The sequence below is a fragment of the Bos taurus genome, chromosome 7 (assembly GCF_002263795.3).
Source record: "Bos taurus isolate L1 Dominette 01449 registration number 42190680 breed Hereford chromosome 7, ARS-UCD2.0, whole genome shotgun sequence".
Taxonomy (NCBI): Eukaryota; Metazoa; Chordata; class Mammalia; order Artiodactyla; family Bovidae; genus Bos; species Bos taurus.
In genome coordinates, this window is record NC_037334.1 from 49,514,215 (window position 1) to 49,531,420 (window position 17,206).

Sequence of the window (17,206 nt, forward strand, 5' to 3'; positions counted from 1 at the left end):
TACTGAATGTCAACTATGTTCCCAGCACTATTGTAGGCCCTGAGGATACAACCATGACTAAAATAGACAAAATTCTGTTTTCATGATGTTTACATTCTGTTAGAGGAAACAGACAATAAAGATTAGCATGTAAAATATCTAGCCTGTTAGTGCTGAGATTTGCTATCCGGGTAGATGTTGGGTGTGAGGAAAAAGAGTCTAGAATTGCCCTTAACTACTGAAGGATAAAGTTGCCATTTACCGAGATGGGAAGACTTGTTAGAGGATCAGATTGAGAGTGAGGAGGAAGAGAACAGGAAGCTCTGTTTTGGACATGTCACATTTGAAATGCCTGCTCGATAGCCAGGGGGATGTCCAGTAGGCAGTTGGATATACAAGTTTAAAGGGACTTCCCTGGTGGTCCAGTGGTTAAGAATCTGCTTTCCAATGTGGGGTTTCAATCCCTGGTCAGGGAACTAACATCCCACATGACTCGAGGCAACTAACCCACGCACCACAACTACTGAGCCCACATATCTCAGCTAGAGAGCCCACATGCCACAAACTGTATGCTCTCTGGAGCCCACAGAGAGAGCCCCAACTAGAGAGAAGCCCTCACATGGCAGTGCTGCAACAAAGACCTGACACAGACAAAAATAAATAAACAAAATTTTTTTGTAAGTTTGGAGCTAAAAAAAAAAGTTTAGAGCTTAGATGAGGTCTGCTATAAACATATAACTTAGGTGAGGTATAAAGATTTAACTCTGGAGTCTGGCAGGACATGCATCAATCTCCCTCTCAGGAGGTCTGCCCTAAGAATAGGGCTAACTCTTGAAGGCAAAAGGGGATAATTTAAGAAAAAAAAAAAAGATATAATTTTGGGATGGTCACCATGTGGGAGTAAATACAGATAAAAAATAGAGAATGTCTGAGGAAGGAGCCTCAAGACTTTCCAACATTAGTAGGTCAGAGAAATGATGAGTAACAAGCAGATGGAAACAGAGCACCCAGAGGTAAAAGGAAAACCAATCATCTCTGAAGTCCTGGAAGCTGCAAGAAAAAGAAGTTACAAGTTGGAGACTGAATCATCTACATCATCTACATCAATCTGGATTTGACAATATGGAGATCACTGGTAATCCAAAGCAGTTTCAATGGGAGGGTGAGGGTGAAAGAAAAAGTTAAGAGAAGTTTGTAAACATTTAGATATAAGCATTGTTCACTATAATGTTAATACCAAAATATTTTATCTACTCCATTTTTCAATACTTTCAAGTATTTAAGAATGGTCCTTTCGTTATTTGCCTTGATTTGTCCTTGGTTCTACTTCCCGAGTTGGGCAGGAGGACCTGAGGTCACCTGCTGGAAGATGGTCTCTGCTAAGCAACTGCAGGAATCGATCTTACTCAGTCCACCCCAGATGCAGAAAGTTTATCAGGCCACAGAGATATTTTTATAGACTGGAAGAGTCCAGGGGTACTAAACACGAGAAACTAAAAAGTTCTAAACCAAAGCCACATCATTGGGAAATTTCACTGTGCTGGGGCTAAACAAAGCGTTTCTAAAAGCTTCTAAAGGGGTAGGGGAGGGGAGAAGAACAGGTAAGCTACAAAAGACTAGCATCCAAGACAAGATTTCTCAACAGCAACACTGAAAACTAGAAGACGTTAGAACAATTACCTCAACATTCTATAGGAAAATATTTCCAATCTATAATTCTAAACTCTACCAAAATAGTAGTTTAAAGATTTTAAATATCAATCAAGTGAGAGTAGATTTTTCAGGTATGTGGGTTCTCAAAAAATTTGCTTCCTATGACCCTTTCTCAGGAAGCTACCAAAATGTTATCCACCAAAATGAGGGAGTAAACAAAAGTAGAAAGACACAAAATTTAAGAAACAAGATGTGCAACAAAGTGAAGAAATATACTGAACCTTCATCCTGATGGTGAAAGAAGACACTAAGGTGATAGCTATGCAATATATAGAGAAGTAACTAAGCCAGATTAGAGCAAGTCCAGGAGCTAAACAAGAGGTCTTTTAGCTAAGGGCAGAATTTGGGCCTAAAGTGCTGACAACTACATAGAAAACTAAGCAAACAACAACAAAAAATGGTATTGTTAATTCCAGGGAAAATAAAAAGACATATAGAGAAAGAACAGCAAGCCTGATTCGTTACATGACTCTCCTCTAAATAGTATACATGATCACAATGTAAATAACTCAATACTGACCTAAGTCAATTTAACTAAACTAGAAAAGATGAGGGCTTCCCTGATGACTCAGTCAGTAAAGAAACTGCTTGCAATGTAGGAGACCCAGGTTCAATTCCTGGGTCAGGAAGATCTCCTGGAGAAGGAAATGGCAACCCACTCCAATATTCTTGCTTGGAGAATTCCATGGACAGAGGCGCCTGGTAGACTACAGTAGTCCATGGGGTAAGAAAAGATGAGAAAGATGCATTTGGATTTGATAAGTGCAAAAAGTTAACAGAGGCCAATTCTCATCATCCATGGTGGGAAGACAACAAATAATACTTAAAACCGAAAAATAATCAATAAATAGGACACAAATAGGTTTGTTTTAGAAATATGGAGATAATGCTAATAGCACCAGATAAAAGAATTGAAAGTTGTAGCTCTTTGAGAGGACAATGGGGGTATGGTGGCTCAGAGGGTAAAGCAACTGCCTGCAATGCGGGAGACCCGCATTCGATCCCTGGGTCGGGAAGATCCACTGGAGAAGGAAATGGCAACCTACTCCTGTATTCTTGCCTGGAGACTCCCATGGACACAAGAGCCTGATAGGCTACAGTTCATGGGGTCGCAAAGAGTCAGACACGACTGAGCGACTTCACTTTCACTGCTTTTCTTAACAAACCTTATAGAGTATTTACTCATTATAACATGCTTAATTTTTGATTTAATATAAAAATTAAGGGAAAACAAGTTAGATTGATATGTAGTATCACAGAAAAAGGTCCATGACGTAAAAGTTTAAAAACCAGGACTTCTCTGATGGTCCAGTGGTTAAGACTCTGCACTCCCAAGGCAGGGGGCCTGGATTCAATCCCTGGTCAGGGAACTAGATTGCACATGCCGCAAGCAAAGATCCCGCCTGACACAATGAAGATGAAGATCTCACATGCTGCAACTAAGATCTGGTGCAGCCAAATAAATAAACATTAAAAAGGCTTAAAAACCAAATTGAGGAATTATAGCACAATTCTATTTTTAAATTTGTATGTATTTATAAACATTGTATACGCAGAGAAAAGAATCCATACTAAACTGTTGATAATGGTTACTCACAGGAAGTGGGACAGGGAGACTCTCATTTTTTACATTACATATTTCCATTTTGTTTATCTTTTTGGTAACAAGTATTAATCACATATATTATTTAAAGTACATTTGTTCATGTGTGTATATCAAGTGTTATACATGTATAAAAATGCTATTTGAGTGACAACATTTTCAATTATACTTTATATCAACAAGCACACTGCAAATTTTTTAAAGACCAATGTCATCTTAGAAACAATATGCATATGTATATGCCTCACACTGCCAACCATTGGGCTGGCTACCCATTAAGCAGGTGCTCAGTAAAGGTTGAAATTGAGGTCCTATATCACCGATTCGATGAACGTGAGTTTGAGTGAACTCCGGGAGTTGGTGATGGACAGGGAGGCCTGGCGTGCTGCAATTCATGGGATCGCAAAGAATCGGACACGACTGAGCAGCTGAACTGAACTGAACTGAATTGATCCCTCATCAGAGCAGCAAAGCCATGTTATACCATTCATTGCCACCAGATGGCAGGTCTCTATCAGAAGTCCTTGTCTATGGCGTTAACTGATTATCCCTACTCCCTGCAAACCTTTCCAGAGTACTTTATCTCACTGTATTAGTATGAATTGTTTAAACCCCTCTCTCTCAGACCACACTAAGAGCTCCCCCAGGATAAAAAACAAGTAATGATAATTCATCTTAGACCATAACTGTGGAATATTAGCCAGAACTAAGTAGGCAGTTATCTTTAGAATAAACAGATGGATGTATATTCTCAGAAAACTAATAAAATCCCCCAATCATCTCCATACTTTCTTCCCCAACAATCAATCAAGAAACATTAACTGGGAATTTCTGTGTTTTATCCAATGTCCAGAGATGGGCATTTTGAACAGTGAGATAATACAAGATATAATAAACTGAAATCTCTCCTAGGATGAGCCCCTCCAATTTCAAATCTTTTCAGGCTAATCCCTGCAGATGGTGACTGCAGCCATGAAATTAAAAGATACTTGCTCCTTGGAAGAAAAGCTATGACCAAACTAGACAGCATATTAAAAAGCAGAGACGTTACTTTACCAACAAATGTCTGTCTAGTCAAAGCTATGGTTTTCCAGTAGTCATATATGGATGTGAGAGTTGGACTACACAGAAAGCTGAGTGCCGAAGAACTGATTATTTTAAACTGTGGTGTTGGAGAAGACTCTTGAGAGTCCCTTGGCCTGCAAGGAGTTCCAACCAGTCCATCCTAAAGGAAATCAGTCCTGAATATTCATTGGAAGGACTGATGCTGAAGTTGAAACTCCAATACTTTGGCCACCTGATGCGAAGAACTGACTCATTGGAAAAGACCCATATTCTAGAAAAGATTGAAGGAGAGAGGAGAAGGGGACGGCAAAGGATGAGATGGTTGGATGGCATTACTGACTCAGTGAGTTTGAGTAAGCTCTGGGAGTTGGTGCCTGGGAAGCCTCGTATGCTGCAGTCCATGGGGTCACAGAGAGTCAGACACAACTGAGCGACTGAACTGAACTGAGGTGATGCAGCTTCTGCCATCTGGGCACCTCAGTTTGACAGGAGAATGTGCTACTATCCTTGAAGAGATTCCTATATGGTTGGGATTGACAATGCTAAGTCCTAAGGAGCTTCCCAAGTGATGAAAGAAATACATCTTCAGGCTAGAAACATCCAGTAACGGCTTGCAGATTTATCCTCTCTCACATGTCCCAGCCCTCACAGGCCCATGTGTTCCAGCAACTGCTCCCATTTTCCACACAGGAAGGCCTGTTTTCTTCCCCACACCTGGAACCCGAGATCTCAAAGGGAAAACTGAAATATTCTCCTCTTCCTTCCCTGGGCATATTGTTGAGGAACTTTGCAAGTCATTGAGGCTAAACTGGGGGATCAGGAGCTAAAAGGGAGGGTCAAGCAGCTGTGGCATTTGGACTGGGAGTCACCAGGGGGTGGGAAGAGACAAGCTTCCAGAGAGAAGGGGTGGAGATCAGAGATTAAAAATTCCTGAGGTCTGCTCAGTGTCACTGCTCAGAAGAATATGCATGGAGGCTCATTCTCTCCACACCCCCACCTCCGCCCCTTATCTAATTAGCAGAAGAGTGTTAAAAGTCAGAAATCCTATCTCTTTCTCTTCTGGTATTCTCCAACCACCTCCACCCTCTCACTCAACTCCCACACATACACCCCACAACTTGCTCCACAGTCTAAACAGCCCCTCTAATCTCAGAGTCCTGGCAAAGGAGCCCGGAAAAGAAATGAGGGGGAACTAGGGATTTGGGGAGTTTAGTGAGAAAGCACATTAAGAGAAAGCATTAATTTAGGATACATACTATAGTCACCAAAGGGTGAACAACCGTCCTGGTTTACCCACGATTGTTCTGGTTTAAGCATTGAAAGTCCCACACCATTGCAAACACCTCAATCCTGGGCAATCCAGGATGGTACCCTCAAGGTCTCTTTGCTCCAATTCACTCTGTAACCCTGAGTAAATTCTCTCTCTTTCTCTGGGCCTCAGTTATATCCTTGTAAAAATGGGGCCCTATAGCTTAGACACTCTGTGGCTCTATAAATAGTCTCTAGATTTCCTGAAAGCTGGGCACAGCAAGGGTGACTCTGGTTTACTCCTCATTGATTACTGCCCCCAGTGCTCCCCTGAGACTCCTGGAATCTCAACATCCTGGAACGTGAGGTGGAAGGGGCCTTCAGGATTATCCTGTCCTACTCCTCTCTAGCTCTATGAATACCATTCCAGTGGAATACAGTGCATTTACTAATTGCATCCCACTTACCGCTTGATGTTCTACAGTATAGTCAGATATGGGCTTCCCTGGAGACTCAATGGTAATGAACTCACCAGTCAATGCAGAAGATGCAGTTTCAATCCCTGGTTGGGGAAGAGCCCCTGGAGAAGGAAATGGAAACCCACTCCAGTATTCTTGCCTGGGAAATACCATGGACAGAGGAACCTGGAGGGCTACAGTCCATGGGGTCATAAAGAGTCAGACACGACTTAGTGATTAAACAACAACACAGACCAGAATTTTGCAAACTGCTTGTTAAACACAGTTGTTATTAAAGTTAAAGTATATAAACTTACAGTTAAGCTTATAAATAAATGGGCTTTCCTTGTGGCTCAGCTGGTAAAGAATCCACCTGTAAGGTGGGAGACCTGGGCTTGATCCCTGGACTGGGAAGATCCCCTGGAGAAGGGAAAGGCTACCAACATCAGTATTCTGGCTTGGAGAATTCCATGGACTGTACAGTCCATGGAGTGGCAAGGAGTCAGACACGACTGATTAATTTATTTATAAAATTATTTATATAATAATATATATTTATAAATAAATTATATATTATAGGGCTTCCTTTGTAGCTCAGTCAGTAAAGAATCTGCCTGCAGTGCAGGAGACCTGGGTTCGATCCCTGGGTTGGGAAGATCCCCTGGAGAAGGAAATGGCAACCCACTCCAGTATCCTTGCCTGGAAAATCTTATGGACAGAGGAGCCTGGTGGGCTGCAGTCCATGGGGTCGCAAAGAATTGGGCACAACTGGGCGACTAACACTTACTTACTTATATATTATATATAACAAAAACAAATTAATTGTTTATAATTAATTTATAAATAAATTATAGTAAAAGCAAAGGGAAAAAGGGGAATTCACTGGTAGTCTGGTGATTAGGACTCAGTGCTCTCACTGCTGGGGCCCAGGGTTTGATCCCTGGTCAGGGAAGTAAAATTCCATAAGTCACATTGCACAGCCAAAAAAACAAAGACAAAGATAAGTACTCAAAATTTATCATTTCCTAGTTATTTTACTAGGCTTCACTATTATCTATACTGGTAAGGTTATTTACATCTATTATACCTATGATAAAAATAACTATATAACAATGTGCAACTATTCATCTCTTTCTAAGTCCACATTGGCAGTTTGAAGTCGGCCATGGTAGGAGTATGTATTCCATGCAAATCAGCAAACACTACCAGTCATGGCTCCTGTCATGCTGAAACTGGCTGCTGAATATCTACCAGCACACCACTAGTTCAGAGATACCACTATCATGTTTGTCTGGTCATTGTTGTTCAGTCACTAAGTTGTGTCGGACTCTTTGAGACCCCATGGACTGCAGCACACCAGGCTTCCCTGTCCTTCACTATCTTCCAGACTTTGCTCAAACTCATGTCCATTGAGTCAGCGATGCCATCCGATCATCTCATCCTCTGTCACCTCTTCTTCTCTTGCCCTCAATTTTCCCCAGCCTCCGGGTGTTTTCCAATGAGTTGGCTCTTTGCATCAGGTGGCCAAAGTATTAGAGCTTCAGCATCAGTCCTGCTATTGAATGTTCAGGGTTGATTTCCTTTAAGATTGACTGGTTTGATCTTCTTGCTGTCCAAGGGACTCTCAAGGGTCTTCTCCAACACATCAGTTTAAAAACATCAATTCTTTGGAACCTAGCCTTCTTTATGGTCAAACTCCCACATCTGTACATGACTACTGGAAAAACCACAGCTTTGACTATATGGACCTTTTTTGGCAAAGTGATGTTTCTGCTTTTTAATACACTGTCTAGGTTTGTCAGAGTTTTCCTTCCAAGGAGCAAGTTTCTTTTAATTTCGTAGCTGCTGTCACCATCCACAGTGATTTTGGAGCCCAAGAAAATAAAATCTGTCACTGTTTCCACTTTTTCAGTTCCTGATTTCCATTCCTAAGAGAGAAACCAAGAATTGAATCATCATTTAAAAGCTAATGAGGGTACTTCCCTGGTGGCTCAGGGGGTAAGAATTCACCTGCCAGTGCAAGGGATACAGGTTTGATCCCGGGTCCAGGAAGATTCCACATGCCACAGAGCAACTAAGCTCGTGTGCCACAACTACTGAGCCCAAGAGCTACAACTGCTGAAGCTTGAGTGCCTAGAGCCTGTGCTCCGCAACAAGAGAAGCCACTGCAATGGGAAGCCCATGTGCTGCAACAGAGAGTAGCCCCCACTCCCTGCAACTAGAGGAAAGCCCATGCAAAGCAACAAAGACCCAGCGCAGGCAAAAATACATAAATAAAATATTAAAAAAGGGAGAAAAAAAAAAAAAAAAAAACTAATGAGGGACTTCCCTGATGGTCCAGTGGTTAAGACTTTGCCTTTCAATGCACGGGGTATGGGTTTAATCCCTGGTAGGGGAAGTAGAAGCAATGTTGTAACAAGTTCAATAAAGATTTTTTAAATGGTTCACATAAAAAAAAAAAAAAAAACCCAAAAGCCTAATGAGATAATAAAGCTGAGTTTAAGGAAATGGATGCACAGGTTGGCTGTAAGTAGACTTGGCTGCAAGTAGACTTCAGTGTGGAGTATCTACCTCTGGCTTTCTCTCCTTCCAGGAGACCTTCTACCACAGTGAATGACTATTGCTCAGTCTAGCACAGAGGTCTTATGTAGACAGGGTCCCAAAGGACTCTGAAGAAGACATTGGTTGCCCTCTAGGTATCTATCTTACAGTGTTATCTAGCTGGCCAACTGAAGGATTTAAAGATGTATAAGAGTACCATGTTGACACAGAAGACAAGACTTTCCCATCTCTGGCGTAAAATCACCTCCAAGATTAATAAATCTCGTAAATCTTAAAACTAGGATAATAGCATGGAAGAGAGCTGGTAAAATCCTTAGAGGTCATTCAACATTCAACATCTTCCCAACTGCCCCATTTTACAGACGAAGTAACTGAGTTCACGTGATAGTAAATGGCTTGCCCAAGGTCACATAACAAGTTAATGGCCAATGTCCAAAGTTCCTAATACCTGAAGGAAAGACCTTTCTTTAACCTTTCTTAAACATTCCATTTAGGAATTCCACTTAGAGAAATCATACGATCTTCAGAAAATGTGAGCAGGGACAAGCACAAAGTTTACACACAAAAGGCTCACCACCACCTTCCTTCCTAGAAAATTAAAGAATATCCTTATAGAGTACCAACGAAATGCCAAGTGCTATGGGGAGCACAGAAGAATAAGATTCAGTTACTCATACGCAGGAAGTGAATGTGGAATCACTCCTAAAACTCTTTCAAGGGGAATGTGGGATTCCTCAGGTCTAATGTGACCCCTGTTCTGACCACATAGACAGTGGCATGGAAACCAACCTCACTGTCTTAAGTGAGAGTTACACAATAGATTCTTTTTTTTTTTTAAGTATCATTGACTTACAATATTATATCAGTGTCAGGTATGAACATTAGATTCTTGATTGGGAAAGGTAAAAAACAGAGAAGAGCCCACTGAGGCAAATTTGGTGAGCTTTTCCCAAGTGACCCAGTGTGGGACATCTCTTTTCCCCAAGGAGAGAATCCTACAAGCAAGCAAAAGAAGAGAACATGCTGGGTTAAGAGCCAGAGCTTTAGTGCATTAAGGACATTTTGCATTTGAGATATTCACACTCATCCTCCTAGAGAAATGAAATAGAAAAAAAGACAGAATAGAAGCCCAAATTTCTTATTATTAGACTTCAACATATATAAAATCACTCTGTCAAATTGCTACAAAAATCTCTAAACATTCTCATTTCTGTACTTATCTTGTCAGTTTGCAGGCTGACGCTAATCCCAGTTCATACTTCGAGTACACCGCACTAAAAAGGCTCTGGGACGTCTTGGCCCCCGGAACTCCTTTGATGGGGGATCTTTCTATTTTTGGTGGGTGATTTCTGACCTCCCTTTCTCATCCAAATCCAGTCCAGGGTGCGGTGAAGTGATTTGGATTATGGTCACAGAGTACTGAGTCAGGACAGTAACTTCCTGTTCGTACTTCTCTGCATCCCTTTAGCCTGCCTTCCTCAGCCTCAGGAAAGAGTTTCACCAAGCAAGGAAGATCTCCATCCCTTCACTGCAGTACCCAGCCCCACCTAATAATGCCTCGGGTTCTCCTAGGGGTCACAAGTTCTTTCATTCGTTTATTTCTTCACTCATTTATTCATTCATCAAGGCATCTTCTTCAGTACTAAGAATGCAAAGTGAATCTTAAAGACAGATTCCTGCCTAAGGCTGAGCTTATGAAGGCAACAAAGTGGTATCAGAAAGAAAGGCATCTGTCTTTTCAAATATAGCCCTGGGTGGCCCAAAGGTTGATTCTTACATATACAGGCAGTTAACAAACTGGAAGACTCTTGTGCCCTTGGACTGCAAAGAGATCACACCAGTCAATCCTAAAGGAAGTGAAGTGAGTGAGAGTCACTCAGTCGTGCCCGACTCTTTGTGAGCCCATGGACTATACTGGAATTCTCCAGGCCAGAATACTGGAGTGGGTAGCCGTTCCCGTCTAAAGAAATCAACACTGAATATCCATTGGAAGGACTGATGCTAAAGCTGAAAGTGCAATACTTTGGCCACAAGATGGGAAGAGTCAACTCATTAGAAAAGACCCTGATGCTGGGAAAGATTGAAGGCAGGAGGAGAAGGGGACAACAGAGGATGAGATGGTTGGATGGCATCACTGACTCAATGGACATGAGTTTGAGCAAGCTCCAGGAGATGGTGAAGGACAGGGAAGTCTGGTGAACTGCAGTCCATGGGGTCTCAGAGTTGGACACAACTTAGTGACTGAACAACAATAACAAACTGGAGTTCTAACAAATACAAAATTGCAGACCTACTGCTGCTGCTAAGTCACTTCAGTCGTGTCTGACTCTGTGTGACCACATAGACGGCAGCCCACCAGGCTCCCCTATCCCTGTGATTCTCCAGGCAAGAACACTGGAGTGGGTAGCAGACCTACTAGGAATGAAGGAAATTTACTTGCACTTATTCTGGTAGAATATGGTAAAAGGGACTGTTGCAGAGGTGTCTGCTCCTGGGTCCCACACCACTTTACAGTCACCAAGGGAGGAGGCAAGAATGGTGCACTTGATTACTTGGGTAGAACAAGTGGGAGAGAGCTCCAGATAGAGTTCCTCTATAATTGTTAACACCCTGAGGAGGGAGGCAAGGTAAGGAGTGGGGTCTCATTAATGAGTGAGAACCCCATAACTTTGAGGGAGAGGTGACCTGTCTTCAGAATTAGCAGAGTTAATTCTGCAGAGACAAGGAAACTTGTCTTCTCTGGGCTACAAAATTCCAATTAATGAGCCCTCAAGCAGGAAGAGAAAGAAGTCTGACTTATAGAGGGTAGAAACCTCCTGAGTAGGGAAAGGTTTCAGCTCCTCTGTCAGCCTGGGAGGGAAGAAGAGTTGGCAGGGCGGGGCAGGGCGGGGTTTCCCTTGCAGGCTTTGGGCTGAATCCCTCCTCCCTGGCCCCTCATTGGGTTAGTGGCTCCTGCAGCCCTGCCAGTGAGGGACAAATGAGAAGAGCTGTTGATTTTTCACCCCTTGGCCATGCAGCATTTCCCTACATAAATACTGAGAAAGACCCTGCCCTCTCCTCACTTCTCTGGACTTGGCCCTGGGCTAGACTTGGTCTTCTGGGGGTGGGAAGGGCCATGGGGGACCTACTTATTCTCAGAGTGGCTGTGGGCATATGCTATGTAACCTTCAGTGCCTCTGCTTGGTAAGTCCTTCCCTCCCACTGTTCACTCCTCACCAAGGAAGCTTCCACTATCTCATCCCCATTCACCAACTGCCTCACTTTTTCTCTTTTTGGTAGGTCAGTGAACAATTTCCTGATAACAGGGCCCAAGGTAGGATGGTCTCCTGCTCCTGTTTTTACCCATTCATGTTCCTGAGGGAACTCTTCTGGGGAAAGAAAAGACGGGAGGGGAGACAGTGTCAGAAGTCAGACACGCAGAGGAACCTATGACCAATCATTCCCTAATGGAGAGCTAACCCATTTGATTCCTGTCTGTACCTTTTGACCCAGACGACCTGATGAGAGGCAGGGCTGAAGCTCGCACCCTTTTCCCTTTGCCAGGCCTATCTGACCTATACCACCAGTGTGGCCCTGGGCGCCCAGAGTGGCATCGAGGAGTGCAAATTCCAATTTGCTTGGGAACGTTGGAACTGCCCTGAAAATGCTCTCCAGCTCTCCACTCACAACAGGCTAAGAAGTGGTAAGTTTGTGCAACCTGTACAAGGGTGTATATGTCCATGAAGTTGGGCGTGCAGTATGTATGTATGTGTAACATGTATGTGTGCAGTGAAATGAAAAAGTTATCGGTGATCTGCCACTTCCTTGTTGTGGGTTATTTCCCCTTCTCTGAACCTCAGTGTTATCCCTGGGGTCAATAAGGTCAGCTGTTTAGTTCACCAGGAGTGTCGTAAGGGTTGAATGAGGTGAATACAAAAGTATTTATATACAAGTGTAATTACTCTGTTTTCCAATTCATGTTGTATTTGTGTTTGTACACACTTATATTTGCATGAAATAAAAATGAGGGAAAGAGTCAGTGTTCGTAGCCCCTGAGGGAATTTCAACTGTCATAAAATCCCAACGACAGAGAAGCTGAGAGATCACACTGAGCTATGCCTCATGTGAAGTGTGTGTGTGTGTGTGGAGTGTGTGTGTGTGTGCATGATGTACCTGTGCAGCTGTTTACAACTATGTATAGTAGTTTGCAAGAAAGTCATTTATGTAGAAATGATTAATGAAGAGTTTCCTGAGGAAAGTTGAGAGGAATGGGGTAAAGAAAATGAGGGGGAAAGTATCTTCCTGTGGCGTATACAACAAACAGGGTGAGAAAAACATGGGACAATGTTTATAAGGCCTTAGTCAGATACAAGCTCAGTAAGTGGTAGGTACTATCATTATAATTATTACATGGCTCCAGCTCCACCTCAGAAAGAAGAAAAATGCCCTTCTCTCTTTCATAAGCCAGCCTCATAGCCCTGAATCCTTAATGCCTGAGGACCAGAAGCAATGGCTAATGAACAGAGGCCTAGGCTGGATTATCAGGGGAACTGGGTCCTGGTCCCAATGCCATAACTGGTGAGGACAGTGGCCTCAGTTTCATCACTTTCTCTCTGGGTTTTACTTTCCCCATCTGTAGCATGGGGATGCTCATTCCTGCCTGTATGAAGTAAGGATGCTGGGAAATCATGTACTGTTCTCTCAAGCAGAGTAACATCCTCTTAATAAACCCATAGAGGGAGGGGGATAGGAGAGAGACATGAAATGGCATTGCCTGCTTTGGGTCATCAGGGTCCTAGTTTCTAGTTCCCTCTTTCTTTTCAAAGCTACCAGGGAGACTTCTTTCATTCACGCTATCAGCTCTGCTGGAGTCATGTACACCATTACCAAGAACTGTAGCATGGGTGACTTTGAAAACTGTGGCTGTGATGAGTCAAAAAATGGTAAAACAGGTAAGTTGTGCCCTCTGATGGGTGTGGGAAAAGGTAAGGGATTTAGAGCTGAGCATAAGCTAAAGTCTTCCAGAGAAAGCCTGAGAGACACAGCTTCTTCAAACCCCTAAACCCCAGCAGAAATTTCCATGGTGGCCACTCCTAGATCAAGACTCTGCTAAGATGATTAGAGGATAAGCAAGTAGCACCAAGCTCTAAAATCAACAAGGCATCTAGGAAGGAGGAAGACAAAGAGAGTTTAAAGCTAACCCTCGTATTTCAGGCTTAGAATGGCTTGTCCATAATCCATAGATATCAAATTATTTGCAGATAGCCTAAGAGACTTATAGGCCTTCCCTGATGGCTCAGACAGTAAAGAGTCTGCATGCAATGTGGGAGACCTGGGTTTGATCCCTGGGTTGGGAAGATCCTCTAAAGAAGGAAATGGAAACCCACTCCAGGATTCTTGCCTGGAAAATCCTTATTCAGATTTGTCACTAATGAGGGAGGCTGCTGCTAAGTCACTTCAGTCATGTCCGACTCTGTGCGACCCCATAGACGGCAACCCACCAGGCTCCCCCGTCCCTGGGATTCTCCAGGCAAGAACGCTGGAGTGGATTGCCATTTCCTTCTCCAATACATGAAAGTGAAACGTGAAAGTGAAGTCGCTCAGTTGACTTCTTAGCGACCCCATGGACTGCAGCCTACCAGGCTCCTCCGTCCATGGGATTTTCCAGGCAAGAGTACTGGAGTGGGGTGCCATTGCCTTCTCCGAATGAGGGAGGAGATAGTCTAATAAGACTACTGTACAGTAATGGTACAGAATTCTAAAATGAACAGCAATGAACCTTTGAGATCATCTGGGCCAGCCCCAGCATCTTAATTTTACTTTGGGTATGGAGTTGAATTGTCTAGAGCTGGGGAGTACCTGGAGGGTGGGCAGTTGACTTTAGAAATAGGACTGTCCCCTACCCCCATTCCCACCCTAAATACCTCCATTTCCCTGTCCTACTTTTTTTTTTCTTTTTTTGACCATACTGCACAGTTTGTGGGATCCTAATTCCCTGACCAGGGATTGAACCCAGGCCATGGCAGTGATAGCACGGAATCCTAATCACTGGACTGCCAGGGAATTCCCTCCCTGTCACACTTTTAGCTATAGCTTTACACACTTCTACAACTCTTGGGGATGGTTTGGCTATGTCAGCTAAAATGACCGTGAGTCTTCTTCTAGGACTCAGCTGGAAGCTACACACAGAACTTACTCTTTCCTTATGTGCAGGAGGCCATGGCTGGATCTGGGGAGGTTGTAGTGACAATGTTGAATTTGGGGAAAGAATCTCCAAACTCTTTGTGGACAGCCTGGAGAAAGGGAAGGATGCCAGAGCCCTGATGAATCTTCATAACAACAGAGCAGGCAGGCTGGTACGTATAAGAGTTGACCAGTGAGCCAACAGGCTGAGCATTTACAACAGTCTCACATCTGTACAGACCTTCACAACTTATCAAGAGCTGTCTCAAACATGTTTCATCCCTTACCACCCAGCAGGACTAGGATAGCTAGTCCTGTTCTCTGGATGACAAAACCAGTTAAGGCAGAGCTATCACTTGGCCAAGGCAATACAACCAATTAGCATCAGAACCAGGCAATGAACACAGATCTTCCAATCTAGTCCTTTTATCACTAAACCTTATATGCTAACTCCTTCTACAGGCAGGTTTCTGAGAACATATAACAATACAGATCCAAGGCCCTGCTTCCATGGCTTAAAATTTTAACCATTTCAACTGGAAACTAACAAGGGTTTATCATACAACTTATGTCCTAATGTCTTTCTGGGTCTGGAGAGGTTGGGACTGATCTAAGCTTCTCTGGAAGATCAACTGCCCCAAAGACTTCTGGGGTGCATGGAAATCCTTGGAGTGTTCTGAACTCAAATCTGGATTCTAGTTGTATTTGGAGCTAAGAGCATAAAAATTTTGCTTTGAACCTATACCTAGATGCCCTGGCTGCCCAGTGTAGAGAAGAGGTTTTCAAAGCGACAATAATGTAATCACCTTGGGGATAGGGCTTCAGACTTCAGGTTTCCTTCCCTCTGGAAGACAGCCCAAAAAACAAATCCAAACACACACAAACACTCAAGCCCCCAGCTATAACACTTAGTACCAATTATCATATTTTTCATTTTTAGTTTACAGAGTACTTTCTTCTTCATCTTCTTTTTAACAAAGTACTTTCTTGATCATTCTTAATCTTATGGGCAGAAAGAGAAACAAGCTCACAAGCGATATAGTTGGGCCTTAAGCCTAGGTTTCCTCTCTCCAGTCACCTTCTCAACACTTGCCTGGCTTTTTCCATAAGAATCACGCAGAAGAGCATTAAAATCACCAATATCAAAGCCTTTAAACCCCTGAACTTCCTAATTGAGAAGATCTGAGGTAGGGCCCAGGAATAAGTATTTTTCACAGGCCTCCCTCATAATTCTGATGTACTCTAAAGTTAAGAAATACAACTCTAAAATATTCCATTAATTGCTAGCCTTTGATCTTCTCTACCCAGAGCCAATCTCCTTTTGTCCTCCCTCTCTCTTTCTTTCTCTGAAGGCAGTGAGAGCCACCATGAAGAGAACTTGCAAATGTCACGGCATCTCAGGCAGCTGTAGCATCCAGACATGCTGGCTACAGCTAGCTAACTTCAGGGAGTTGGGCAACTACCTAAAGGCCAAGTACGAACGGGCACTGAAAATTGAGATGGATAAACAGCAGCTAAGGGCTGGGAACAGTGCCGAGGGCCACTGGATACCCACCGAGGCCTTCCTTCCTAGTGCAGAAGCTGAGCTGATCTTTTTAGAGGAATCACCTGATTACTGTACCCGCAATTCCAGCTTGGGCATCTATGGCACAGAAGGTCGGGAATGTCTGCAGAACAGCCGCAACACATCCAGATGGGAGCAATGCAGCTGTGGGCGCCTGTGCACAGAATGTGGCCTGCAGGTGGAAGAGAGAAGAACCGAGGCTATCAGCAGCTGTAACTGCAAATTCCAGTGGTGCTGCACTGTCAAGTGTGAGCAGTGTCGGCATGTGGTGAACAAGTACTACTGCACGAGCTCCCCAGGCAGTGCTCAGTCCTGGGGCAAGGGCAGTGCCTGACAGCACCCCCCAGGAACTTACTGCTCAGTTGTATGACAGTGGAGGGGGCACAGCTTCTCTCCTGGAGAGAAGAGGTAAGGAAAACAATTGGAAAACCACAGGGTTGATCTGTTGTCCTCTTGATATCTGCTGTACATGGGATAGTGGAGGCCCGAGATGATACAGCATGTTCTTGACAGAGCTGAAATGGGAATCTGGGCCTCCTAATTTGGGTAGACCCCATTTCATCTTTTCTGCAAGTTACTTCCTGGTCTTCCTGCCTATAATTCTATAGCTTGCTAAAGGGGAAGCTTGATTTGGGGTCTGTATCCAGAAAGACCTTCAAAATACTTGCCCCTGGAGTTTCAGACCACATCTAACCCAGCTGTATGGCTAAGAATCAGAGGGAATGGAAGCCAAAAATGGAAGAGTTCTGTCCAGACTCCTGAAGGAGTAACCTTCCCCTACTCTAGCTAGCTCCGGAAAGATCAACTATAAGTTCACAGAGATAAGTGAGGCAGAGACTACACACCTGCCTA

The 17,206-nt window shown here is 43.5% G+C and overlaps 1 protein-coding gene and 1 non-coding gene across 2 annotated transcripts; both read left to right on the plus strand.

Annotated features, from left to right (window-relative positions):
- Window positions 1-696: 696 nt before the first annotated feature.
- LOC112447619 (small Cajal body-specific RNA 11) lies at window positions 697-831 on the plus strand. The gene has a single exon (XR_003035812.1). It is a non-coding gene; the product is annotated as a small Cajal body-specific RNA 11 (non-coding RNA).
- A 10,912-nt stretch (window positions 832-11,743) lies between these two features.
- Window positions 11,744-16,688, plus strand: WNT8A (Wnt family member 8A). The gene is made up of 6 exons (NM_001192370.1): window positions 11,744-11,811; window positions 11,908-11,941; window positions 12,172-12,310; window positions 13,434-13,559; window positions 14,821-14,963; window positions 16,143-16,688. Exons 1-6 carry the CDS (start codon window positions 11,744-11,746, stop codon window positions 16,686-16,688), a joined length of 1,056 nt encoding a protein of 351 aa, NP_001179299.1.
- Window positions 16,689-17,206: the final 518 nt, after the last annotated feature.